Source organism: Synchiropus splendidus, chromosome 1 (genome assembly GCF_027744825.2).
Source record: "Synchiropus splendidus isolate RoL2022-P1 chromosome 1, RoL_Sspl_1.0, whole genome shotgun sequence".
Lineage (NCBI taxonomy): Eukaryota > Metazoa > Chordata > Actinopteri > Syngnathiformes > Callionymidae > Synchiropus > Synchiropus splendidus.
The window spans coordinates 70,349,083-70,376,263 of NC_071334.1; the positions used below are offsets into that span (position 1 = coordinate 70,349,083).

Consider the following 27,181-nt stretch of genomic DNA (forward strand, 5'->3'; position numbering starts at 1 on the left):
GCTGGAGGATGTGGAATTCACTGTGGTCTGACAGAGAGAGTCTCAACTCCACTCTGATGCTTCCATCTCTGACGCTGGCCCACACAGGTAGATACGCCTGTGACCTTGGTGATGCTGGTCGTGAGAGTTATCACCTGTACGTGTGTCCTGAGCCTGAGCCTCCTGCTGTGCAGCTCCTCACTGAGGGGGAGGACCTCACGCTCCACTGTGGGAACTGGAATCAGACTGATGAGGTTCTGTGGTTCAGGAGGTCCAACGGGACTGATGGAAGAGTCTTCATTGTTACTGAGGATGGAGGACTGGACAACATGGATCTCTCTAACAGCAGCCTGGTGATCAGGAACGTCTCTCTGCAGGACAGTGGACAGGTCTGGTGTGTGGTGAAGAGAGACCATCTCTGTGTGTTCATATCTGAGACCCTGGTGAAGCTTAGAGAGCCAGAGGTGGATCACCTCCTGCTGAGGTCCGTGCTGCTCAGTGCTGTGGTGCTGCTGCTGCTGCTGTGTGTGGTGGGGGTGGTGGGGGTGGTGGTGTGGAGGCGCAGGAGGAGAGAGCAGCTCCCAGCAGCTGTGGAGGAGCTGGAGATCTGTCCGTCAGCTGAGCCTCTGTAGATCTTGGATCCTGAAGAAGGATTCCTCCGTGTTGTTGACTCTGGTTTGCTCTCCAATGTTGAATAAAGTGATTCTGAACCCGAGACTCCAGTTTTCTTCTGAAGGCCAGTCATTGCTTCAAAGCTGAAATGCTGAGTCAGACTCGTCTGTGTGAGACAGTGTGACTCGCAGAATCCACAAACCCCATGTGCTGGTGAGTCCAGGTCCAGAGCCAAACAGACGTGCTGCTCTCTCAGCTGACCAGGTTTAACAGCAGCATTCCTCCTGCAGAAAAACAGGAAACTGCTCTGCTTGTGTCAAAGGCTCCCCTTTTCCTGTTCTTCCTTTTCTGGTGCTTCGCCCCAAAACTGGGTTAATTTTAACCGTGTTCACCCCATCAGGCCTTTTTAACGGGAGATCAACAGGGTTCTGAGGAAGCTTGACGCTTCATTTGGCCAGATGGTTGGTCCCAGGTTCACTTCTGCTCCTGCTGACTCAGTAGCAGCGAAGAGAAGAGAGACAGAGAGACTTGTCAGAGAGACACGTCACAAAGACACGTCACAGAGAACCTGCCGGGTCACATTCCCGACCCGCCTTAGCTGGAGAAGGAGAAACGGAAAGTCCTGGGAGAGTAAGTGCGTCAGCAGGTCTGGACCACCATGTGGACCTTCTGGCTCCAGCTGATGTTGCTCAGCGCTTCCATCCAGCAGGTGACCAGTTCAGGTGAGACTCATCACGTGACCATCCACATCGCTGATGAAGAAACACGGCTGTTTGTCTTGCTGACATGAGTTTTTGGAAGTGAGTTTCTCGAGTTGAGGGTCTGCAGTGGCCAGGGTCCACCAGCAGGGGGAGACGGTTCTTACACAATGTCTTGATCTCCAGGCGTGGTTTGGTTATCAGGTGTTTGAGGTCGATCTCATGTTTGATGTGACGTCACATGTTGATCCAACAGGCTCTGACCAGCGTCTTCAACACAAAGAGTTCAGCTATGAACTGCAGTTGGTGAGCACATCTGTGTAGATAACTTCAACTCTGAAGGAAGGTTTGTGTGGAATCATTTCAAGAGAAGACAAGAGGGTTTATCCTCTTAAAGGTCCCTTTCCCTCAGGTTTCATCATCATGACCCATCACCTTCACACTGTAATTACACATTCTATATTTTGTTTTTGACAATGACCAACCTTCCCCCGCTGAGCTGATCTGGAACATTAAACATGTGTTTTGGTGATAGGTTGGTGGGAGCTGAGGGTGGGAGGGAGCAGGCTGAGACATCATTGATGCTTCAGTTCATCACCAATAATCCTTCATGAGTCCTTTATGAGGTCAACACTTTGATCCAGAACCAGCTGACACCATTCCAGTCAGAACCCTTGTGGAGCCTGAGGTCATGCTGACCAGCCTGGTTACCCACAATCCTCTGCTGTCTGCAGGTGCAGGACGACACTCACTGTGGGTTTTGGGAACCAGTATCTCAGGACCCTCACAGCTGCCAGAGTTCAGCTGCATCCTGATGCTGGACGACCTCCAGGTGGCGTACTACGACTCCACACTGGACCACCTGGTCACCAGCAGCAGGGACAGGACTCCACTGGACCTGGGTCAGAACGCCATGAGGATCGCTCATGACATGATCTTAAACATGAGAGACAGACTGAGGTTCTCCAAGCACCGCTTCAACCAGACCGAAGGTCTCCACGTCCAGCAGAGAATCGCAGGCTGTGAGATCCAGGACGGACAGCCGACCGTCGTCATGTCACGTGATGGTTTTGACGGTCAGGACTCTGACAGCCGGATGTACAACACCACCCACTTCTCCTGCACAGTCAGAGATGCCTTGCAGGGCTGGTGGACTGCAGCGAGGTGGCACTTCGTCCAAACCCTCTATCATCATTTCTACCTCCCGACATGTGAGGCAGTCCTGAAGCAGCTGCTGGAGCAGAAGAAGAAGCTGCTGAACCGTCGAGTCCGGCCAAGACTCCGCGTCTTCTCCAGACAGGGGAATGGTGGAGCTCTGCTCACCTGTCTGGCCACAGACTTCTACCCTCGCCACATCAACCTGACCCTGCTCCGGGACGGACGGCAGGTGGAGGAGGATCAGCTGAGCGCTGGTCTGCTGCTGCCCAACGCCAACGGCCTCTACCAGGTGAGGAAGATGCTGGTGCTGACAGAGCAAGAGCTGCAGCAGAAACACAACTACACCTGCACTGCCGCTCACCTGAGCCTGGACAACCGACTGCAGGTGAGCTGGAGGGCCGAGTCCTACCACTCCCACCGGGCACACTTGGTCTCGCCGCTCGTCCTGGTGGCTCTGCTTCTGCTGCTGCTCCTGCTTCTGGCCCTGGCCAAGTGTGGCAAATCTCAGGAGCTCACAGAGACTCAGTGGAGGCAGAGAGTGAAACTCAGCTGTGAAGCGCCCCCTGGTGGCCGTGAGACATTACAAGTCTTTTAAACATGGTCCCAAAGCAGCGTTTCCTCTCTTCCAGCTTGGTCCAGGAGGGGAAGTCTGTTGCTGTAAATGTGGAGCAGAGTTCAGAACCATCATCTCAGTGTGTTTCTTCATGTCGCTTTATACTGTGACCTCGGCAGAAAGGTGATATACATAATAAAGTAAATACAATTATTCTTGAACGACCAACGACAGGTTCCCCTTGCTATTCAAATAACTGATGTCTTCTCTCAAGCTTCATGTTACTATTATAGGAATAATGATATATTACCAAATAAGTATCTTAACAACGTTATATTATCGAGTTGAATTACTTTATAATGTTTTGTTAAATAATAATAATAAGATTGCGTTCAACAGATGCGGTGAATAAGGGTAAGGTACCATCAAGTTGACCCTGTATCCATGGAAGAATGTGTGGAGTAAAAATGGTGTGCTTTAAATGGCAACATTGGGAGGATTGATCCGCATCGCTCCAGACTGAGTGGAGTCTATACCACACGTGGCATTTGACCCAAGACGACCAGGACCAGTCAGCGGAGACGACACCCCCAGATGGACTGGGTGAGGGCCAGATAGTTTCTGTCACACTATTCTACCTGAGCTGAGGCTGAGGCAGAGATCGGTCATGACTCAGGGCCCTGTGTCGGTGACTAGACTCCTCTGTCAGGGAAGACGCTCTTTCTCATTTGAACTGCTGGGTTTTTGGTCGTCACTCTCACCAGTAAACAAACACGCGGAAGATACATTAAAGGTGTCTTTGCCTACACTATACGGTTTTGTTTGGTATGTTCATATATACTTTTTAGTAAAAAAAAAAATCAAATCAATCTAACTTATCTTGACGTACTTTGGTCGAAGTTGCTCCACTGATTGGTTCACTGTAAATTGGCCAATAACATTTCAGAGTGGCAGCTGATTAACCAATCACGAAACACCTGCTGGAAGTTGGGGAAAACAGCCCAAATTCTATGAATCCGCACAGCGCGATTTTGTCCAGCCGTATACGTGTTCTACAGAAGCGGGCTTGAGCGGAAGACCACCCAACCTGGCAACCCTGCCCATGGCCCGCAGCTTGTTCTGGAACTTTCCGTAACCCCGCCCACCTGCTCCACCGTGATGCTGACCGGAGGCTGAGCTGCTCCGAGTAAAGTCTCCTCCGTTGACTCTGGCATGTCTGTGTCAACGTCTCGGTGTTGTGCGAATGATGCGGGTAGGTGTTTTCTCTACTGTATTCTGTTGAAATGTGGTGAAGAGAGAGCTTCCTCAGCGTGTAGTATCCAACACAGTGACTCACTGTAGGACCCTAATGGCAGAGTTTCTTGGCTCCTTGCCAAGGTCAGGAGCGGATTCCCGCCTCAAGATGACGTCAGCAAATCTGTCTTGTAGTCATATTTATTTACTGAAAACAAGTTCGCTCGGAAAGCAGCCCGTAGTTTTATTGTTTGCCCCTCAGGTGTGTTTTAGATCCATATTTTTGTTTCCTTGTAGCTGTTTCGACTTCAACCTGCAGGTGGCGGTGTTGCTCATGTTGTCAGCAGATCTGCGCGCGCTCATCGTGATCAGCGTTGAAGTGTGATGTGTGGAAATGTTGGTGACGCTGGTGAAGAGGCCGGAAATAAAGGTTGGTTCTGTTCTGGAGTGCAACAATGAGTTTCACCTATTTCCTCCAGGTGTTTTTATTTCTCTGTTTCAACCTCATCCTGCAGATAAGACACTGCTTCATTCGTCTGTGAGGAGAAAATCCAGTTACCTAACAAGTTATAAACGATATTTACAGTTTGGTGTCAACAGATGTGTTTGGAGTGGTTTCTGTTGTGACGTCAAACAGCAGGCAGAAGGAAGGACCTGCGATACTTCTCCTTCACATGCTTTGGGTGGCTCATCCTGTCACCCTCCTGCCCCCCACCTCTTCCTGAAGGTGGTGCTGTTGCTCATGATATCTGCAGCTCTGGGGTTTATTATCAGGAGTCTCTCCCCACTGAGGGACGAGTCAAGGATATCTGTCTGTCTATTGTTGAGATGTATGGAAATGTTTGTGACACTGGCCAGAGTGCAGAAAAGAGTGTTAATGGTGAAGAGCAAAAGTGTTTTCTGTGTATTTCCTCCTCAGAATAAACAGCAGTTGGAGCAACAAGGTCCTCCCTGACCACATCCATGACTCTGGTGCTGTGACTCTCTGGACCTGCTGGATGCTCCTCATCATCCAGATCCAACACCCAGTTGATGGTGGTCAGACCTGTTCATGATCTACTCACGCTTCACGATTTTTTAGATAAGAATTGATATCATGATTCTCTGCCACGATTTTTTCCCTCATGAAATACATAGTTTATTGCACACTTAAACCATGACAAAACAAAGTTGCATCACCAGGCATATGACGTTTGAGGTGCTGATAAAGATTTGTGGTAGGGAGGCTCCGATCAGGGTTTTTGCTGCCGATCAGGATACTGTTCACATGGATTGACAATGAATTTGGAATCAAAATGATGAGATCTTCTCTGGCGAAGATGTGAAAACATGAACCATTAAATAATTTTAATTCAGAAAGGTTTTATTTTTCCTCTTCTAGAAGGCAAAAAAAATCTTGCAGAATGCAGCAACTCTCATATCAAAAGGACACAACTGTAAAACATTTAATTTGATGTGAAACACAGGTGAATCTCTAGCGACTGAGCTGTGTCCGTGAAATATTGACAGACTGTAGCTGGACTCAGAGACTCAGTTTCCACTCCAGTTTCTGGTGGCTGACAAATGCTGCACCTGACTCCAAAACGCAGATGGAGCCGGTCGATTCTGTCTCCATGTAAACGGCACCTGAGAAAGGCTGCTCATCTAGTGAAATTAATGATTATCTGTTTGGCAATTAGCTTAGCGTTCTGAATGTCACGCTGGGACCGTCGGGTGTTGCTAAGTGTCAGCTGCATCAGCAGCTGCTGAGCAACCAGCGCTCTCACTTTCATGACCCCGGAACACTCTCCATGCTCCGTCCTTTTTTTCCTAACATGTTCGTTTTGAGGCTGTTTGGGGGGGGGCTTCTCCTAACTAGTTCACGGTTTGTCATCCTTATTCCTTCAGTTTCTATCCTGTGTGCGACCGACCCAATCACTACCGCGTTCGCGTCACCAGTGAAACACGTGACTACAAGGCGCTTTGTCATTGGTTGAGGGAGAAGTCATGAGCATTGTGGGAACTCAGAAGGTAGTGGTTTGCAGCGCCGCTTGGGAGCGTAAAACTCACAAAGGAAAGTGGCATTTGTGATGCAAATCCAGTCAGTTTGTAAATCAAATGCGAATCGAAATTAATTGAAAATTAAATCAGACACAATGGTGAATCGAAATTGCGATTTATCGTACAGGCCTAGTCACGACCATCACATTGTATTGATTTATATTTCCTACTGTGACTCACTCAAGGTCAGGTTCCAGCTCAAGGACTTCCTCCTGAGCTAAAGGTGGTTTGTAAACAGCTTTCAACTGTATTGAGCTTCTATTTGTGTGTACAATGGACTGGTAATGTTTTGTTGTTTATGTTGAGTGGTTTCATAATATTTGTTTTTGGCGGCCTCGCTGGTAAAAGAGTGTTATTGCAAATGGTTGGAAAACCGGGTTTCAGAAGCACAGAACTGGCTGGTGCTGCTGGAGTGAATCATTCATGGCGAACTTTAGTCACACTTTGAGCGGCACTCTGATGAGGACACGCCCAGAATTCACCTGCAAACTGACTGGGATGAAGACCCGCCCACTCTTGACCTGTGTCCTCGGTGAGTGGATGAACTCAGCAGAAGGACTGAAGGAAGCATGGGAGCGTGTTGGTGAGGAGTCCAGATCTGTGGAAGGATGGGAGCCCCGCTACTGGCCTGCCTCTTCTTCACCTTCAGTCTCGGTATGTGGCTTCTCTTCCAGTGTAGGAAGTAGTGAGTGATGATCTCTGCTGTCCTCGACCTTGTGGCGCTGCTGAGTTTGGGTCGCTCTGGTTTCACGGCACCACCTGTCTCACCTGTCCTGAACGAGTCTGGTTGCTGACGTTTGTTCAGACTTGCTCTTGGTCGTGTTTGGACATGTGTGACTCTGATTTCCTCCCAATTCAGACACTCACTGGATCTCAGTGAAGGCTAGAGTATGTCTGTTGTTGCAATGACTGAATCAAAGTTCATTCAGTGAGCATAAAGTCTGTATTGCTGAGGAGATAAAGCCATAAACCTGGTTACTTATTGGCCAATCATGACAACTGAAAGCAGAATAGCACTGAGCTCAGCAGGTGGCAGCAGCGTTCTGGATTGTGTTACATCGAGGTCCAGTCATTCGTTTTGGACTCATTTTACCAACACAATAATAAGTGTTTTGTCAAAGTAGGCAGATGTTATTTGTCAGCGAACATGAAATGTCTTCCTCGTAAAACTTTGAGAGTGTCTTGTGGAGGATTTGAACCCAGGTCTGTGGTTTCAGCGGCGAACACTTCACCCTCTGGCCTGGTGACATCCTTCGCCAGTATACTGTTTCAGCAGCGCGTCTCTGTCATGATAAACGTGGTCAAGACAAGCTTGAGCAGAAGCAGAGGGAGAGAGCTTTTGCTGAATGAAGGTGACGTCACTGACAGGAGAGAGAGATGAGACCGTTTCTTCAGATTCTCTTCTCAGTTTAAGGAGCGTGGTGGACGCTCAAACCTGAAGCAGTTCTCAGCTCAAGCACTGGTTTGGGTTTGATCGTCCGTTCAGAGCCAGTGATGCTCCTGAACCCAGGTGCACTGATTCCAGCTGCATGTCAGAGAGAAGCCTCCACAGCAGACGTCCAGGGACGACTGGTTCTCCAGTGTGGCAGGTCCACCATCATCAGTTTTTTCTCCTGTCATTCTCAGCTGCACCACAGAAGAGGGACTACACCCTGAAGCAGGATGAGATTATAATCCAGCCTCCATCACTTGTCCTTGGTCATCTGGAGAAGATCTTTTGGAGACATAACGGCGAGAAAGTTGCTACATTTGACGGCGGCAAACAACATTTCTACGGCTCCTATGACGGCAGAACCATACTGGACGGTGCTGCGCTCTTCATCAGAGATGTGCGGTTGGAGGACAGAGGAGAATATGAGCTGGAGGTTTGGGTCAAAGATCAGAACCACCAGACTAAAAAAGAGTATCATCGTTGGGAGGTGACAGGTGAGTTCATTGTGCTTCACTGTGACTCTCGGACGTCACTAATGTTGATGATGAAGAGTCTGCACTCCAGTCACACCTTCATTTATCATCAGTGCTCCTCTCCTTCATCTCCAACATCCTTGGGCCACTTCTGTCTCTCCTCTAACTTTGTCTCCAAACTTCTCCTTCATGTCCCTCATTTCTGATTTTCTCCTTTCTCCCATTGACAACCTCAGTATCTTCAGCTCTGACTCTACTGACTCTGACTCCTGAGTCTCATGGGAGTGACCACTACAGTCCAGTGAAGCTTCCCTTTTCTCACCACCCTGCCTGCACTCTCTTCTTCACCATGCTTGAACTGTTTTCTCTCACTCTTCTTCACTTGTCCTCCTCCCTGCTCTTCACAAACTCCCTCTTCTCTCCAGCTTTTCCTCCACCTCCTCTTTCACTACAAATTATCAGCAAACATTATGGTCCAGAGAAGCCCCTCCCTCACCTGGTCTGTCAGTCACCATAGCAACAGAAGAGCTGATGCTCTCACCTTGACTGTACAGATGTCTGAACATATGGAAGTCACCACTCATGTTTCTGTGTGGTCCAGCTGAAGTGTCCATCACCAGTGTTTCCTGTGAGATGGATGGTGACCACCAGGCAAAGCTGGTCTGTTCTGCTGAGTCCAGTCACCCTCAGCTACTGAACTATGAGTGGAGCTTCAATGGAACTAAACATCGCGGCTCCAACCTGAAGATTGGTCTGGAGGAGGAACATGACGAGACGGTGTTCACCTGTCGTGTCAGCAGCCCTCTGAGTGAAGACAAAGCTACTTTAGCAGCCAGGAAATGTTACCCAGGTCCGTGTGCTCCACCCAACAGCATCTTCTGTGAGCTTGTGAGTTCATGATGTGGCTCTCCCTCAGAAACTCCAGAGTCTGTGGTGCCGACTGTCGTCCCCATCGTCGCCGTGTTGATGGTGGCTGTGCTTCTGATTGTGGGCCTGGTGGTCTGGAAGAGACGTAAAGGTGAAGGATGAAACTCACAACCACACACGTAGTGACAACACAAGGAGACTCTCACAAAGTGTCACAGCTCAGAGGTGGTCTCTCTGGTGGAGGTCCTGGCTGGTACTGTTGACGCTCCTCTGGTTTGGACCAACTGAGTGGACGCTCCACAGTCCAGTCTTTCACAGCTTCATGGAGCAGCTCTGCTCCTTCATCTTTGAACAGGAACTGGAGTGAAACCTCTCATCATTGCTCCAATGAGAGAGCCACCTAGTGATCTTTGAGTGACACTGCTCCATGCAGCTTCATCAGCTCACCACTCATCTGTCACTGTGTGTCCTGTGTTCTTACCTGGTCACAGTGGTGAGCTGATTTTTCTGAAAGCACCAGCAGTGACTTCTAAGTTCTGACCCGAGCTTGGATCGCAAGGCCTTGGAATAAAGTCATTTAAATTCTAGATCATAAATCAGACGACACAAAGCTTTGAATATCTGGAGCTCTGAGGCTCGACCTCTCGTTCTCGTCTCTCACTATTCAACCCCAAAAACTGACACAAACACAACCAGGTTTGGACTTAACTGGAGTGAATGGAGGTGTTGACCATGTCATCTTGATAATTTTCAGGTTCATCTGAGGAAGAGAACCAGGCCAGAGAAGAACATCCTCTCATGAAGTGGCCCTCCGACTCTGTGGATCACGGTGAGCTGAAACTAGTTTCATTCATCATCACTTCACTCACACGTTCATGACGTGTCACAGCAACACATCAGTGCTGAAAGATGGTGTACCTGGTTCTTCTAGCTTCCTCTGTGCACTCTGGTTTCCTCCCACATCACATGACTCTGTATCAGGGGCCTCTGACAGCCCTCCACTGGGTGCCCAAGTGTAGCCAGGGTGTAGAAGCCCATGAATTAGTGGCAGGATTCTGCAGTTTGTTTCCCTCCTCTTGTTGTTGTTGACAGTGGTGCAGGAAGGTGCTCAAGAGTGAGGAGGTTCACCAAGTTAGCAGGATGGTGCTGGTTCTTAGAAACCTGGGGAGGAACCCTGGAGATTTGCCTCACTTCTCACCTGACAGAAAACCAGCATCACCATCATCTTGGGCACCACATCCACGAACAAGTGATCCCACAGGCTTGATCCAGTTTCATGGTGGGCCGTCCCTCTGTGTCTGACATCGTCTCACTACACACTCAGATGGAGCTTTGCCTTGGACGGTGAGATAGTTGCCTCTGGTCAGTGACCCAGAGGAGGCACAAGGTTACTGAGACCTTCTGAGAATGGAACATGATGTTACATTTATGTGCAGGTCCTTTATCAGGGCCTCCTAGCTGTGGGACCCGTCAACATTTCATGTAGCATCACATGTGTGTTCACATGTGACAGCTCATGAGTGCCAGTGGCAAAGGCTCCGCCCACTTCAGTTTTTTTTTTTTTTTGACTGTGTCACTTCCACCCAGCAGCTGAACCGATCTGCTGACTCTGGATTAAAAAGTAACTTGTAATCTACCTTAGTTACTTTCACATTCAAGTGAAGTAACTAAGTTACTTTTTAAGAGAGTAGTCAGTAGTTGGATTATTTATTCACAGTAAGTGGCAACACTGAGGGCAAGATGTTTGATGTGGTGCTCTGACATTCTTCTGTTCTGAGCACAAACCTCTCACTGCTTCAGCAGCTCCTCCACTGTTGCCTGGAGTTACGGCACCCAGACCCCTCCTGTCTTCCTTTCCTTCCCAACCGACCACAGAGCTCTCATCTGCACGGCTCGGACCCGAGTCTGGCTAAAACAGAGAGAGGATTTGAACCTTCAACCTGCTTAATGTGAAGCCTTCAATCCAGAAGTCATTTGAACTTGAAACACCTGATCAGCTTCAGCTTCTGATCATGTGACTTCTCTCTTCACTCAGGAAGTCGTGCTGCTGACTGTGCAGGGCGACTGAAGAGGAGGCTGAAGGAGCAGTTCCACAGTGTGTCTGAGGGGGTCGCTAAAGCAGGAAACTCTGCCCCTCTGAATCAGATCTACACAGAGCTCTACATCACTGAGGGGGGCACAGAGCAGGTCAACCAGGAGCACGAGGTCCGACAGATCGAAGCAGCAACCAGGAAGCAGACCAGACCAGGAACTACCATCAGACCAGAAGACCTCTTTAAAGCCTCAGCTGACACAGAGCGACCAATCAGGAGCCTGCTGACGAAGGGCGTGGCTGGCATTGGGAAGACCCTCCTGACACAGAAGCTGACTCTGGACTGGGCTGAAGACAAAGCCCACCACAACTTCCAGCTGGTGTTTCCTTTCACCTTCAGAGAGCTGAACCTGCTGAAAGAGAAGACGTTGAGTTTGGTGGAACTTGTTCATCACTTCTTTCCTGAAGCCAAAGACTCAGGACTCAGCAGCTTTGAAGGAGTCCAGGTTCTGTTCATCTTGGACGGTCTGGACGAGTGTCGACTCCCTCTGGACTTCAACAGTCAGGTCCTGACAGCAGCTACAGAGTCCACCTCAGTAGACGTCCTGCTGACCAACCTCATCAGGGGGAACCTGCTTCCCTCAGCTCAGCTCTGGATCACCACGCGACCTGCAGCAGCCAATCAGATCCCTCCTGAGTGTGTGGACAGGGTGACAGAGGTCAGAGGGTTCACTGACCTCCAGAAGGAGGAGTACTTCAGGAAGAGGTTCAGAGATGAGCAGCAGAGCACCATCATGTCTCACATCAGGAGCTCACGAAGCCTCTACATCATGTGTCACATCCCCATCTTCTGCTGGATCACTGCCACAGTTCTGGAGGACATGTTGAAGAGCAGAGAGACCAGAGAGCTGCCCAAGACCCTGACTGAGATGTACATCCACTTCCTGGTGGTTCAAGCCAAAGTCAAGAAGCTCAAGTACCATGGAGGAGCTGGGACAGACGAGGTTTGGACTCCTGAGAGCAGGAAGATGGTGGAGTCTCTGGGAAAACTGGCTTTTGAGCAGCTGCAGAGAGGAAACTTGATCTTCTATGAATCAGACCTCACAGAGTGTGGCATCGACATCACAGCTGCTGCAGTTTACTCAGGAGTCTTCACACAGATCTTAAGAGAGGAGAGAGGACTGTACCAGGACAAGGTCTTCTGCTTCATCCACTTGAGTCTTCAGGAGTTTCTGGCTGCTCTTCATGTCCACCTGAAGTTCTTCAACTCTGGAGTCAATCTGCTGGACTCACAACAAACACTTGAAACCAAACATCCAGAACAGTTCTACCAGAGAGCAATAAATGAAGCTGTAGAAAGTCCAAATGGACATCTGGACTTGTTCCTGCGCTTCCTCCTGGGTCTTTCTCTGCAGACCAACCAGAGGCTCCTTCCAGGTTTGTTGACCCAGGCAGGAAGTAGCTCCTGGACCCATCAGGACACAGCAGAGTTCATCAGGAAGAAGATCAGTGAGAAAGTGTCTCCAGAGAGAATCATCAATCTGTTCCACTGTCTGAGTGAACTGAAGGTCACTTCTCTGGTGGAGGAGGTGAATGAGCTGCTGAGATCAGGAGCTCTCTCCACAGGTCAACTGTCTCCTGCTCAGTGGTCCAGCCTGGCCTTCATCTTACTGTCCTCAGAGGAAGATCTGGACGTGTTTGACCTGGAGAACTGCTCTGTTTTAGAGAAGGTTCTGGAGAGGCTGCTGCCGGGGCTCCAAGCCTCAAAAGAAGTTCAGTAAGTTGATCAAACACTGTACCCTGAAACATCTCTGATGATGTGAACTAAACATGAATGTTTGATTTGCGTCTTCATTTTATTCAGACTGAGTGGGTGGAGCCTGTCAGAGAGAAGTGGTTCCCTTCTGTCCTCAGTCCTCAGCTCTCCGTCCTCTAGTCTGACACAACTGCACCTGAGCTACAACAGGGACCTGAAGGATGCAGGAGTGGAGCTGCTGTCTGCTGGACTGAAGAGTCCACACTGTCACCTGGAGACTCTCAGGTCAGAACACATCATCTCCTCATTCTTTGTCCTCATCTGTGGTGAGCATTGGAATGTACAGTTGCAAGCCTCACTGGATTCAAGCAGCTGGTCTCAGAGGAGAAACTCAGAGTCACTCACAGTTGAAGCTCCCTCTAGAGGCAGGTGTGACGGACGTCTGCAGCCGAGGGAGAAAACATTCACCTTCTTTTCACCTCCACATCATGCTGACTCCAGACTGGATCCTTTCTTCATGTCTCACTCAGAGAGTAGCGTGGATCCATGAAGGCTGTCCGTCGTGTCAGCTGTGTTTCCGCTCTTCTCTGGGAAAATAACACACTTCTTGGTGGCATCACTCTCAACAGTCAACTCAGTTACGGAGCCTTGAAATGAGCCTGAACAGTTCTCATGCTCTGTATACATGTGTATTCCAACCATACTGTGATGATGATCTTCTGAATGGAAAGAGTTCAGTGTGTCCTCACATTAAGTCTTTAAAGTCTTGTCATAATAGAGGATTGAAAAAGTCTCACTTGTTGATGACACTCGTCTCTTTCACAGCCTGAGCAGCTGTGGACTGTCAGAGAGAAGTGGTTCCCTTCTGTCCTCAGTCCTCAGCTCTCCGTCCTCTCGTCTGACACAACTGGACCTGAGTGGCAACTACCTGAAGGATGCAGGAGTGGAGCTGCTGTCTGCTGGACTGAAGAGTCCACACTGTCACCTGGAGACTCTCAGGTCAGACATGTTGATCAGTATTTATTGATCTGGAGACACATTCAGAGACACGTCAGTGATTCTTCTGATGTTACAGCTCCATTTCTAGATTTCACTTCATCTTTGGCTCAGAAATCCACTTCCTCTTTTTCTTTTTATTTTCTCTCCTTTTTCTCTCAAACCAATGAGTTTCCTGATTTTTCAAAAGAAGTGATCCACTTTTCTCAAGTCTTTCTGAACCAACATGGACAGTTTAGTGGCTGTTTCTTGTCCATCATGTTGATTGATGTTTGTCATGTTGCTGAGAAAACACTGGGTTTTCTCTTCTTCTCCAGGTGTTTACTACTTTACTACAGTCTGACTTTGTTTCTCTCAAGTCTCCATTTCTGCTTCACACATTCCTCCACTGGATTTATGGATTGATGTTGAAGATATTGAGGACAATGTTCATCAGCTCCAATAGAATCATCATCTCTGCAGCTCATGTTCATAATATTGGAGCAGAATCACACCTTTTTTCATCGGAGCTCCTTTCTCTGTTGGGTCCACTGAGTTTGACTTTGAAGTGTTTTGTCTTCATCTCCATGTTTCTGTTCTCTTGTTGCTCTTTTGACCAATAATAGAGCCAAAACACTGGCCTCACAACAGTCGCAGTGTTTCAGACATGTTTGATCAGGTTGATCCTGACTGATATAAAAGTGCTTCAAATATTCCAACCATAATGTGATGATGATCTTCTGAATGGAAAGAGTTCAGTGGCTCCTCACATCAAGTCTTTAAAGTCTTGTCACAATAGAGGATTGAAAAAGTCTCACTTGTTGATGACACTCGTCTCTTTCACAGCCTGAGCAGCTGTGAACTGTCAGAGAGAAGTGGTTCCCTTCTGTCCTCAGTCCTCAGCTCTCCGTCCTCTAGTCTGACACACCTGCACCTGAGCTACAACAGGGGCATGAAGGATGCAGGAGTGGAGCTGCTGTCTGCTGGACTGAAGAGTCCTCACTGTCACCTGGAGACTCTCAGGTCAGAACACATCATCTCCTCTCTTCAGTTCTGCTCCACAACTGGACGGTTCTTCTGCTCTCATGATTCTCTAAAACACTGTTTCTCCTTCATTACAGTCTGAGACGGTGTAGGATCTCAGAGAGAGGCTGTGCTTCTCTGGCCTCAGCTCTGACCTCTAACCCCTCCCACCTGAGAGAGCTGGACCTGAGCTCCAACCATCCAGGAGGAGCAGGACTGGAGCTGCTGTCTGCTGGACTGGAGAGTCCAGACTGGAGGCTGGAGACTCTCAGGTATGGACAGAGCAGCAGAAGTGACTGACTGAGCTCCAAAGAGCTTCAGACTGAACATGTGATCCAGGAGCAGACAGAGAGGATGTGGGTGTGTGACGCTGCTCAGACTCTTCATCTGAACTGAGCACATGACATGTTCTCCTGCTGGACACCAGTGGAAGCACCAAGGAGACAGTGGAGACTGAGCAGCTGTTTAGAGATCCATCTTTGTTGTCATCAACACAGTCATGAAAGAGCCGTCCACTGAGCAGCAGGAGATCATAGTCCTGAAACATCTGAAGTCACATGGAGCTGCTCTCATCCTTCTCTCTCTTTCTTCCTCCAGGCTGGAACCCTGTGGACCACTGTGGTTAGAGATCTGACCTGAAGAAGTGTGAGTGAGTGTTTGATCCATGAGAACTGCTGGACTCACAAGTCTCTGACAGAGCAGCAGTGGTGATGAACTTTGACCTTCATCTCTTTCATTGGTCAAGACTGACTCCGAGTCTCAGCAGCCGCTGCCGTCATCATGGAGAGTTTCCAGCTCTTCTGAGTCTCAGTGGAGAGCAGCACAGAGAAAGAGTCCTCAACAGCAGTCAGAGAAGAAGCCTCCACCCTCACAGAAGCTCTTCATCTGTGGAAACGCTTCTCTCTTCAACGCCCCAAACAGCTCAGATGTCCAGCTTTTGCTCTTGTTTTCCATGACTCCTTCATGCCACTTCCTCTCTGAAGCCTTCAGTCGTGTCCATGACTTGAACCCTGATATGAGCCCTTTGATGTGGACACTTGAGGAGCCTGTGTTTTGGACACGTGGACTTTGTTCATCACATGTCACTGGCTGAAATGATCTTCCTCTGAATGCAAACCGACAGATGCTCATGACTCAGTAGGAACAGGGCTGTTTGACTCACCATGTGATCTTCTTCTTCTCACCAAGGTAGTTCCAAACACAAGACCATGTACCTGAACAATGTCTTTTAGAAGTCAGCAGTGACTCAGTGAGAAGCTATGGAGAAATGGTGTGATGAGGTCACCAGCTGAGACCTCCAACCACGGCCTCCTGATATGGTGTGGGAAGATCAACCTGCCATTTGATGTCTGCAGGTCTTTCAACAAGCTCTGTCACGGCTCACTTTGCCTCGTTTTGGACTCAACTCTTCCACAGTGGAAGAACCTGTTTTGGATTTGCTGCACTGCAGGTAGAGACGGAGGAACCTGCTTTAAAGTTGGAGGAATATACACCTCTAATGTATCATCCGTTTGCTCGCGAGAGTGTGGACCAGAAACCCAGCAGTTCAAATGAGAAAGAAAGTCTTCCCTGCCAGAGGAGTCTAGTGACCCTGCCAGAGCTCTGGCTCCACAGCCTCAGCTCCAGTGGTGGAGACTGAGACCAAGACTCATCGTCTCTGGCTCTGACTCTTTCATGACACACTTCACTTCATCTTGGTCTGCAGTCTCCACTCAGGGGTCCTGGGCTCTTGGGGTCCCCGTTGCCATGGCGCCACATTCCTGATCTGGTGTCGACTCCCCTTGGTTTGGAGCGACGTAGATGATTCCTCTTGTTGTTGCCCATTTCCTGGCCTTTTTTGGGTGGGAAGCTATGCAATATGATCATGATTCCCACAATGATACAATATTAATATAGTTGGAATTGCTTGTGCAAATAATAAAGAAGTTATTCACAGATGGAGGATGCTGAGTGAGTGTGCGTGACAAAGAGAGAAGTTACATTTGGAGTGAGAATGGCGGGAGTGAAGCAGACACTGGAGGCCACAGCAGACATGGAACTTGTTGGAGGGTCCATGGTCAGATGGAGGAGGCTGGAAAGTACCATCTTCTCCAGGGCTGGATGGAGCTGGTCCGAGCCACCTGGGTCCGAAGGAGGGGAGCGTGTCTTGTGACGGTTGCCATGGTTACGAGGGAGCCAGCGACCGGCACCGGCGTCAATGGCTCTTCTCCCTGTTCACCAACTGCTGCACCTCCAGCCACCAGTCTGTGAAGCTTCACCATGGGGCTCATCTCAGATGAGGGGCTGGTTCTTTGAGCCCGATTTGTGGGCAAGTGATACGACTCGGCTCTGACTTTGTCGCCCCTAACTCAGGGGCTCTGCGAGCATTCACGATAACTACAGGTTATCTTTAGGCCTTCAGGTGCGTTGAGGGGAGGGGCTTGTGCCGATTGGCTGTTCTGACCATCGACAAAGTATTGTTGTAGTGTCTTTAGTGTCTGAAGTAGTGAAGTGCCTGCTTCACTGTGAGCGGAGGCTGACGCTTGTGTCTCTCCCCCCCGACAGCCGCTTTCTGAGGAGTTCCTGAACGGCGAGGGCTTCGGCTACATCGTCGCGTTTCGAGCCAACGGCAGCCGCGGCTGGAAGGAGAAGATGGTGACCTCGGCGGACTCCACGACGTACAAGTACAGAGACGAAACCTTCCCGCCGCTCACACCGTTCCAAGTGAAAGTGGGGGTTTATAACAACAAGGGCGACGGACCCTTCAGCCGAGCCGTCATCATCCACTCTGCCAGGCGCGCGCTCGGAATCGCACCCGCATCTTTCACTGCTGTTTGTGTGCAGAGCCACGTGAGCCGCCCACCGACATGGAGGCCTTCGGGATCTCCTCAGTGGAAATCCGAGTCACCTGGAGACCGCCGGGTCCTGGACCTGAACGGCCGCAAGCCTACGAGGAGGGTGAAGGCTGAGTGGGATTAACCAGAGTGCTCAGAGGTCTCTGGTTCTCCCGACAGTTCTGAATGAGCGTCTACAGTCTGACGGCTTTTATCGCTCCGACTTGATATTCTCCAGGTGATACTCAGACAGGAGGGGCGGGGCCACAGTCAGGTGACCTGAATCATACACCCCTTCATAACAAAACAACAAAAACATAGGTGTCGAATTAACAATGAGGGCCCCACAGTGGCATATGGTCTCCACAAGGACAGTGTTTTGTCAAGACAAAAGACACAACAGCAGAGAGCTCGTCCGCTCTCATTCATCCCTCAGATCAAGGATACACCCACAACTCTGCTACAGTCCCAGTTCTTGAGTGGACAGCTAGAATGTCACTGACCTCTGGGCCACTCACGTCTGGTCTCCATGTTTCAGTCTTCCAACTGTGTTCTGCTGCTCCTCCTCACGGAAACAGACATCCAACAATGAGACACGCCCAGCAGCCGGTCCTGCCACGATCGAAGGAGCTGGAGAGATAGTGTTTCCATGTGTGAGATGAATGGATGAATCTGTAAACTCACCATGTCACCAGCTGTTCACATCCCATCAGAAAATATGCAGCTCCATGGAGATGGTGCCTCAGTGTGTTGGGGTCTGGCTGCAGGACAAAACATGGTCCTGAGCTGGTGGACATTGGTGGAGACCCAGAGACTCTCTTCAGTTCAGACTGTCTGTCCATCTCCAGCCTCAGTCCTGTTGCTGCTGGTGAATGGCTGAATCACCTGGTTTCTCCATCTCGTGTTCAATGAGGGGCTTTAACCTGTAAGTGTCTCATCAGCCGAGAGTGAGATGAACTGTGTGTCTGTGGCAGAGGAGCAGCAGATCCTCCAGATGACAGGACCATTGTGAGTCTCAGGGCCACTGAGCATCCAGCAGCGCTTCCTTGGTGGACCCCCACATCATGTTTCTTCTTTGTTTCCTTTGAGTCCTCTGAGAGAACGTGGACCTTCTGGCTCCAGCTGATGTCCAGCAGGTGACTAGTTCAGATGAGACTCATCACAGCTGTTTGTGTTGCTTCTCAAGTTGAGGGTCTGCAGTGGCCAGGGTCCACCAGCAGGGGAGAGAGTTAAGTAACGGACATATGAGGAGGAGGAGAATTTGGAGCAGTTGATGGCTGAGTCCTTCATGAGGTTAAAACTGTGATCCAGAACCAGCTGACACCAGTCCAGTTCGAACCCTTGTAGAGCCTCAGGTCATGATGACCAGGCTGGTTACCCACAGTCCTCAGCTGTCTGCAGGCAGATTTTTCTTCAACAGGGTTCTTTGCAACAGCCACCTGCTCCTCGAGCAAGATGCTGCCGCCCAAGTTCACCCCTTTCAGCTCTGTGTCAACACTTGAGGTGCTTGCCTCTTGGCTTCAGTGCAGTGGCAACCTTCACATATGCAACGTTGCCGTTTTCCTTGCGTGTCTCCAGGTCTTTTCTTTGCCATGTTGACAGGGTCATGACCTGAGCTCCGTCTCACCTGACAGAGATGGCAACCTGCAGGCCGAGCCACAGAGCACCAGACATTCTTTCCTCCTCCCAGAGGTTCAGACACGAAGCTGCACCAGAAAATCACCTCCGCTTCAGTCAAAAAATCAATTCTCTTCACTCCAACACTAAAATTCATGCTGCATTCACACATGTGCCCATGTAAACACAGTCCTGCTCTCTGCCATGCACTCAGACTGAAGAGTGAGAAACAGACCTGCGAGGCTCTGGTGGCATTTCCACCCTCAGCTAGCTTCATGTATCGCTGCTGACAAAGTCATGGAACCATGAACCTGACTTAAGCTGCCAGAGATGTTGGGGAGTCATCTTCTCTGAAGCTAGGAGTCTTGTTTCACCGCAGAAGCTAACGCCACTAGCATCCTTTAATGAACTCTACTTTGTTCCCATGTTGCTACCTTCATGTCTCACGCGATGCTTTACTTCTTTTGCTACTTCTAACGCAGTATTACTACTGTCATTATTACTTCTCACCTTTTCCTGCTCTTCCTTTTCTGGTGCTTCGCCCCAAAACTGGGTTCATTTTAACCGTGTTCACTCCATCAGGCCTTTTTAACGGGAGATCAACAGGGTTCTGAGGAAGTTTGACGCTTCATTTGGCCAGATGGTTGGTCCCAGGTTCACTTCTGCTCCTGCTGACTCAGTAGCAGTGAGAGAAGAGAGACAGAGAGACTTGTCAGAGAGACACGTCACAAAGACACGTCACAGAGAACCTGCCGGGTCACATTCCCGACCCGTCTTAGCTGGAGAAGGAGAAACAGAAAGTCCTGGGAGAGTAAGTGCGTCAGCAGGTCTGGACCACCATGTGGACCTTCTGGCTCCAGCTGATGTTGCTCAGCGCTTCCATCCAGCAGGTGACCAGTTCAGGTGAGACTCATCACGTGACCATCCACATCGCTGATGAAGAAACACGGCTGTTTGTCTTGCTGACATGAGTTTTTGGAAGTGAGTTTCTCGAGTTGAGGGTCTGCAGTGGCCAGGGTCCACCAGCAGGGGGAGACGGTTCTTACACAATGTCTTGATCTCCAGGCGTGGTTTGGTTATCAGGTGTTTGAGGTCGATCTCATGTTTGATGTGACGTCACATGTTGATCCAACAGGCTCTGACCTGAAGAGTTCAGCTATGAACTGCAGTTGGTGAGCACATCTGTGTAGATAACTTCAACTCTGAAGGAAGGTTTGTGTGGAATCATTTCAAGAGAAGACAAGAGGGTTTATCCTCTTAAAGGTCCCTTTCCCTCAGGTTTCATCATCATGACCCATCACCTTCACACTGTAATTACACATTCTATATTTTGTTTTTGACAATGACCAACCTTCCCCCGCTGAGCTGATCTGGAACATTAAACATGTGTTTTGGTGATAGGTTGGTGGGAGCTGAGGGTGGGAGGGAGCAGGCTGAGACATCATTGATGCTTCAGTTCATCACCAATAATCCTTCATGAGTCCTTTATGAGGTCAACACTTTGATCCAGAACCAGCTGACACCATTCCAGTCAGAACCCTTGTGGAGCCTGAGGTCATGCTGACCAGCCTGGTTACCCACAATCCTCTGCTGTCTGCAGGTGCAGGACGACACTCACTGTGGGTTTTGGGAACCAGTATCTCAGGACCCTCACAGCTGCCAGAGTTCAGCTGCATCCTGATGCTGGACGACCTCCAGGTGGCGTACTACGACTCCACACTGGACCACCTGGTCACCAGCAGCAGGGACAGGACTCCACTGGACCTGGGTCAGAACGCCATGAGGATCGCTCATGACATGATCTTAAACATGAGAGACAGACTGAGGTTCTCCAAGCACCGCTTCAACCAGACCGAAGGTCTCCACGTCCAGCAGAGAATCGCAGGCTGTGAGATCCAGGACGGACAGCCGACCGTCGTCATGTCACGTGATGGTTTTGACGGTCAGGACTCTGACAGCCGGATGTACAACACCACCCACTTCTCCTGCACAGTCAGAGATGCCTTGCAGGGCTGGTGGACTGCAGCGAGGTGGCACTTCGTCCAAACCCTCTATCATCATTTCTACCTCCCGACATGTGAGGCAGTCCTGAAGCAGCTGCTGGAGCAGAAGAAGAAGCTGCTGAACCGTCGAGTCCGGCCAAGACTCCGCGTCTTCTCCAGACAGGGGAAGGGTGGAGCTCTGCTCACCTGTCTGGCCACAGACTTCTACCCTCGCCACATCAACCTGACCCTGCTCCGGGACGGACGGCAGGTGGAGGAGGATCAGCTGAGCGCTGGTCTGCTGCTGCCCAACGCCAACGGCCTCTACCAGGTGAGGAAGATGCTGGTGCTGACAGAGCAAGAGCTGCAGCAGAAACACAACTACACCTGCACTGCCGCTCACCTGAGCCTGGACAACCGACTGCAGGTGAGCTGGAGGGCCGAGTCCTACCACTCCCACCGGGCACACTTGGTCTCGCCGCTCGTCCTGGTGGCTCTGCTTCTGCTGCTGCTCCTGCTTCTGGCCCTGGCCAAGTGTGGCAAATCTCAGGAGCTCACAGAGACTCAGTGGAGGCAGAGAGTGAAACTCAGCGGCTGTGAAGCGCCCCCTGGTGGCCGTGAGACATTACAAGTCTTTTAAACATGGTCCCAAAGCAGCGTTTCCTCTCTTCCAGCTTGGTCCAGGAGGGGAAGTCTGTTGCTGTAAATGTGGAGCAGAGTTCAGAACCATCATCTCAGTGTGTTTCTTCATGTCGCTTTATACTGTGACCTCGGCAGAAAGGTGATATACATAATAAAGTAATTACATTAAAGTAAATACATTATTAAGGCTCAAACAATGAGAACTTTGAGCTTCTTATTCAAAAGGCAGGAAAACAATGAAGTGAATGGCTTGTTACAGAGCTCTCTCACTGAGGGGAAGAGTTCTACTGACCAAGGCAGAGGGCGTCTCTCCACTGGTTCATGCTGCATTCACCCTTCATCTTGACAATGAGCTTCTGAAAGAAACTGATAAAATCATTTTCAATTTCATTTGGAAAATCCGGCTACATTATATATATTTGAAGAAGTCACTCATCACATAGTTAAGTTACCTGGAATAACAAGGATATTTGAGTAAAACAAAAGAGTGTCTTCCTGCCACTTTGGTCATTTGGTGCTATATCTCCCAGGATGTGCACGTTACTTAAACATCAACAAGAATTGCTGCAGGGAAGATAGTACCCCCATTGAATACATTTGCTGGTAGGACTTGTTTAAAAAACTATTCAAAGATCAACAAATCAGATGGTGGTTTATTTCAGAGAGACATCTGAAGCTCGCCACACATTGTCTGTTATTGGAGACAGTTTGAGGACGAACAATGGAAGAAGGTCTGACTGTTGCCTCATTGAGAAACAACACAGTGAGACAAGTCTCTTTCAAACGTCTTCAGAAAATATATCCAAGCAAAGACTTTGGTAAAGATTGTTTTCAAAAACATATTGATACCACCTGTCATTTTTGTGAATCTTCATCTGAGTCACCTGGACATCTCATCTGGCTTTGCTCTGCTGTCAAGAGCTTCTGGCAGCAGCTTTGTGATTTCATCGACGACAAAATAATGATTGATTTTCAAATGTTTTGGAAACATCTTGTGTTTGTCTGGCATGACCATTTACTGCCAGAATATCTGATTGTGAACCATATAATAATTCTCGCCAAATTCCACATTCATGAATCTAAATTCAGCAGGAAAAAAAAACCCTCCTCACTTGGATTTTTCATTGAGACTCAACAATTCTTCAATTCCATAAAACATTCAACTAAACAGAAGACATGTAAGATCATTAATGCTTGCTTTCAACTTTTTATTTTATTTATAAAAATATATATTTCTACACATTTTTTTTCATAAACACACACCATAACCCCTTGTGTTTTGTCATACTCTGTTTTATTTATTTATTTATTTTTGCTTCGTTTTTTCTCAGCTATTTCACTTATGTTATACTTCATATTATATTAATATACGGTTTTGTTTGATATGTTTATGTATATTTTTTGTAAAAAAAAAAAAAAAAAGGAAAAAAATCAATCTAACTTCTCTTAACGTACTTTGGTTGAAGTTGCTCCACTGATTGGTTCACTGTAAATTGACCAATAACATTTCAGAGTGACAGCTGATTAACCAATCACGAAACACCTGCTGGAAGTTGGGGAAAACAGCCCAAATGTTATGAATCCGCACAGCGCGATTTTGTCCAGCCGTATATGTGTTCTACAGAAGCGGGCTTGAGCGGAAGACCACCCAACCTGGCAACCCTGCCCATGGCCCACAGAACTTTCCGTAGCCCCGCCCACCTGCTCCACCGTGATGCTGACCGGAGCTGAGCTGCTCCGAGCAAAGTCTCCTCCGTAGACTCTGTCATGTCTCTGTCAACGTCTCGGTGTTGTGCGAGTGATGCGGGTAGGTGTTTTCTCTACTGTATTCTGTTGAAATGTGGTGAAGAGGGAGCTTCCTCAGCGTGTAGTATCCAACACAGTGACTGACTGTAGGACCCTAATGGCAGAGTTTCTTGGCTCCTCTTTTGGTGACAGAGGGCGGAGACGAGGCCGTGACCGCGTGAACATGATGGAGGAAGACAGAGGAGGCGAGGACGTTGGTGGCAGCGCGGGAGCATCGTTCTCCCTCAAGGTGAGTGACAGTCATATCATGAAAGGTGAGGTTGAACTGGCTGCTGGGACCAAAGCAACCGCAATGGCTAAGATGAGGGGAGATGCTGAAGTGTGTTGACTCAACAGTGAGGGGCGAGCACTTTGAATAAGGCTGAAAAAGGAGCTCCACATCCCGTCTTTTCCCCTGGAACATGTTTTCTGTCAGAGCAGCGACAGCAAGCTGTGCAGAGTTCAGTTGTAAAGGTGGAGACGCTTGGCTGATTCACCACAACGGCACAAAATTCAAGATCAGTGTGTGTGGTCGGCTCTATTATTTGAGTACCACGGAACATGTTGCTAATGGAGAATGCAATGGTGGCTTTGATATCCAAACGTGGCACACAATACTGGGCCATTGTACTTTTGATGATGTGTCCAAATTAGAGTGCGTGGTTGAAGGCATGAAAATCCTGGGTCAACGTGACAAACTCAACTTCCAGTGTGAGGTATGCACTCAAGGCAAGTTCACACAACGTTAAAACAGACAGACAGACGCTAAGGCCAGAGTAATACTGGAACTTGTCCAGACTGGTGTGTGTGGCCCAATAGAGCCAACAGATGAAGTCGGGTATAAATACGCCATTTAACATGTACTGATGATCATAGTGGAATGATTTTTCCCGACTTCATCAAAACAAAGAGTGATACTGTCAAGGCTACAGAGGAGTGTAGAGCCGACGTAGCACCTTATGGAAGCATTAAATGCATCCGACAATGGGACGGAATTCATTGGGCATGACGGTCAGTCTCTTCTTAGAAGAAACAGGATCAGGCATGAAACAAATGCACCCTATTCACCCCACCAAAACAGGACAGCAGGAAGAGGTCGGAGGACATTATTTGAAATGCCCAGGTGCGTGCTACTGGAACGTAACCTCCCAAAGCAGTTATGGACAGATGCCGTCCAGGCAGCAGCACAGATCCCTAACAGATGTAACAGTAGGCGTCTTGGACAGACTCTGGACACATGTTTTCACTGGTAGATCACCCAACGTGTCCAACATGAGAATATTTGGCTCTGCATGCTGCGCCTATAAGCGTGACAAAAAGTAGTTGGAGCCTCGGTGTGAAAAAGGATATTACGTCGGGCATGATAAATATAGTCCAGCTTACTGCAGAAGTGTTTTGTCCTGAGACAGGGAAAGTACGAAAACACTGGTTGGTCAAATGTATCACCCAGACAGACACCGATGTTGTTGATATCAGTGAATAAACTGTTTCAACAAAGATGAAAAATAACACCTCACGATGAGGCAGTTACAGATGTCAGTCAGGTACAAACCGAGAGCAAACAAGAAAAGCAGGGAGTTGATACAAAACACTTCCCTGTCAGACAAAGGAAGCCTCCAGAATATTTACAGGATTATCAGTGTCAAGTGATGAGTGTGATGAGGATGGAAATGTGGATTGTTTTTACAGAGCTGTTTGTGGTGTTCCCAAAACATGTAAAGAAGCCATGGATTCCAAAGAATCCAGAAGACGGCAAAATGCAATGAGAAGTCAAATGAAGTCACTTAAAGAAAACAATCCCTTCACACTGACTTCACTGCCACAGAATGAGAAAGCAGTGGGGGGTCGTTGGATTTACTCAGTAGAAGAAAACACAGGTGGATCAGACTTGTATAAAGTCAGGTATGTGGCAAAAGGGTCTGCTCAGGTGGAAGCAGTCGACTACAAAGAAACCTTTACTCAAACTGCAAATATGTCTTCATTACAAACACTTGTTCAAATAGCAGTACATGAAGATTTAATGTCACATGAAATGGATGTGAAAACAGCAAAGCTCAAGGCCCCAATAGACTGAGGTCCACACAGAAGGTTTTGCCGTTGATTCAGAGTCTGACCAGCACTTTGTGTGCAAACTAAACATGTCATTGTATGGACTAAAACAAACTGAATAAGTTACAACATGACAGTCTTGAGAAAAGTGGCTTCACACAAGATGATGCTGGTCACTGTGGATACAGAAGTCAATCACAAAAATGAGAAAATAGTCCTGTTGATATGGGTAGATGACCTGATCATAGCGGTGAATAACTATGACTCACTTTCTGATGTGAATCAAGCGCTGAATAGAAAGTTTGAGATGAAAGATCGTGGAGAACTAAAACATTTGTTGGACATTGAGTTTTCACAAAGTGAGGGGAAAATCAAAACGAACCACAAACGTCAAATAAAAAAGTTGTTGGAAAGGTACGACATGATAGAATGCAGATCAAGATCGACTCCTTTTGAGCAAAAGCTGAGTTTTGCAAATGAAGACGAAGGCGTGAATGCAACAGAATCCAGCAAGTTAATTGGACGTTTGATCTAGATCATGAGATGTACCAGGCCTGATTTGTGTTGGATCGTAAGTCCTCTATAAGAACATTTAGCACAAGCAAAACAACAACACTGGGCAGCTGCGACACATGTCCTGAGATATTTAAAGAGCACAGCTGACCGAGAGTTACATTTCAAGAAAAGTGAGCAACTTCAACTTGAAGGATCTGAATGACAGGAGGAGCACAACAGGATGTTGTTTCAGTTGAACTGATCGTGGTCCTGGGTGCTATCAACATGTGAACTGGCTGCAACTACTCAGGAGAGTTTGTATCGTGAGCAGTTGTTGAGAGGGCTGGATCAGGATCACCAGCATGTTCCTGTGAAGCCACATGGGGAGAACCAGGGGGCAATAGCTCCATCTGAAAATCCTGTTTGCAGACTAAGAAGCAAGCTCATTGATACCACATATCATTTGGTGCGATCAGCTCAGAGTGAGGGCTAAATATCTACTGTATATTGTCCCACATCTGATGTGACAGCTGATGTTCTGAACAAAGCATTGACAAAAGGAAAACTTGAATGATTCAAAAACTATTTTCAGAACATAAGGCGGTGTAGTTTTCCTTAAATTCGTTTATTTGTCGATTGATCATCAGACTTATGAGCATGTCTTTGAGTGGGGGTGTTGAGTCAGTGACAAAGTCACGTTATTTGCCGGTGTGTTGTGAGTGTTGATCGTGAGCTCTGGCCAGGAGATGGCGCTGTGGTATCCATCTTATTGGTGTGTACTGAGTTGCGCATGTGCCAATAAAAGTGCGGGAGGAAATCCCAGAAAATGATGATGGTTGTTGTGTATGGGATTAATGGACGCCATGCTGAGTCCGTGGAGCCCACCGAAAGACGCACAATGGCGGGAATGATTGGAAACATGGATCCTTTCGATGAAACCCGAGAACCGTGGACAACGTATATTGAA

The 27,181-nt window shown here is 48.4% G+C and overlaps 3 protein-coding genes across 3 annotated transcripts in view; all 3 read left to right on the top strand.

The window, feature by feature from the left end:
• The first annotated feature begins 1,205 nt into the window (after positions 1–1,205).
• LOC128768112 (protein NLRC3-like) overlaps positions 1,206–27,181 on the top strand; it is a 45,142-nt gene continuing 19,166 nt past the window's right edge. Inside the window, exons 1-9 of the mRNA XM_053880777.1 lie at positions 1,206–1,313; positions 2,024–3,033; positions 7,731–8,199; positions 8,780–9,028; positions 9,095–9,196; positions 9,800–9,874; positions 11,081–12,854; positions 12,942–13,118; positions 13,659–13,832. Of these exons, the coding sequence (XP_053736752.1) occupies positions 1,250–1,313; positions 2,024–3,033; positions 7,731–8,199; positions 8,780–9,028; positions 9,095–9,196; positions 9,800–9,874; positions 11,081–12,854; positions 12,942–13,118; positions 13,659–13,832 (4,094 nt within the window). The 5' untranslated portion in view covers positions 1,206–1,249. The remainder of the gene's footprint in view (positions 1,314–2,023; positions 3,034–7,730; positions 8,200–8,779; positions 9,029–9,094; positions 9,197–9,799; positions 9,875–11,080; positions 12,855–12,941; positions 13,119–13,658; positions 13,833–27,181) is intronic.
• LOC128758945 (ribonuclease inhibitor-like) lies at positions 13,894–16,669 on the top strand. The gene is made up of 3 exons (XM_053865462.1): positions 13,894–14,831; positions 14,930–15,103; positions 15,429–16,669. The coding sequence occupies exons 1-3, from the start codon at positions 14,761–14,763 to the stop codon at positions 15,463–15,465; spliced, it is 282 nt and encodes a 93-aa protein (XP_053721437.1). The 5' UTR covers positions 13,894–14,760; the 3' UTR covers positions 15,466–16,669.
• LOC128758939 (hereditary hemochromatosis protein homolog) lies at positions 20,056–23,190 on the top strand. The gene is made up of 2 exons (XM_053865450.1): positions 20,056–20,164; positions 20,862–23,190. The coding sequence occupies exons 1-2, from the start codon at positions 20,101–20,103 to the stop codon at positions 21,881–21,883; spliced, it is 1,086 nt and encodes a 361-aa protein (XP_053721425.1). The 5' UTR covers positions 20,056–20,100; the 3' UTR covers positions 21,884–23,190.

Bases quoted from the DNA above. Each gene is read 5' to 3' on its own strand.
- LOC128758939 (XM_053865450.1), top strand. From the start codon at position 20,101: ATGTGGACCTTCTGGCTCCAGCTGATGTTGCTCAGCGCTTCCATCCAG. The intron at 20,165-20,861 runs GTGAGACTCATC...TGCTGTCTGCAG, and splicing joins CCAGCAGGTGACCAGTTCAG to GTGCAGGACGACACTCACTG.
- LOC128758945 (XM_053865462.1), top strand. From the start codon at position 14,761: ATGAAGGATGCAGGAGTGGAGCTGCTGTCTGCTGGACTGAAGAGTCCT. The intron at 14,832-14,929 runs GTCAGAACACAT...CCTTCATTACAG, and splicing joins TGTCACCTGGAGACTCTCAG to TCTGAGACGGTGTAGGATCT. The intron at 15,104-15,428 runs GTATGGACAGAG...TTCTTCCTCCAG, and splicing joins TGGAGGCTGGAGACTCTCAG to GCTGGAACCCTGTGGACCAC.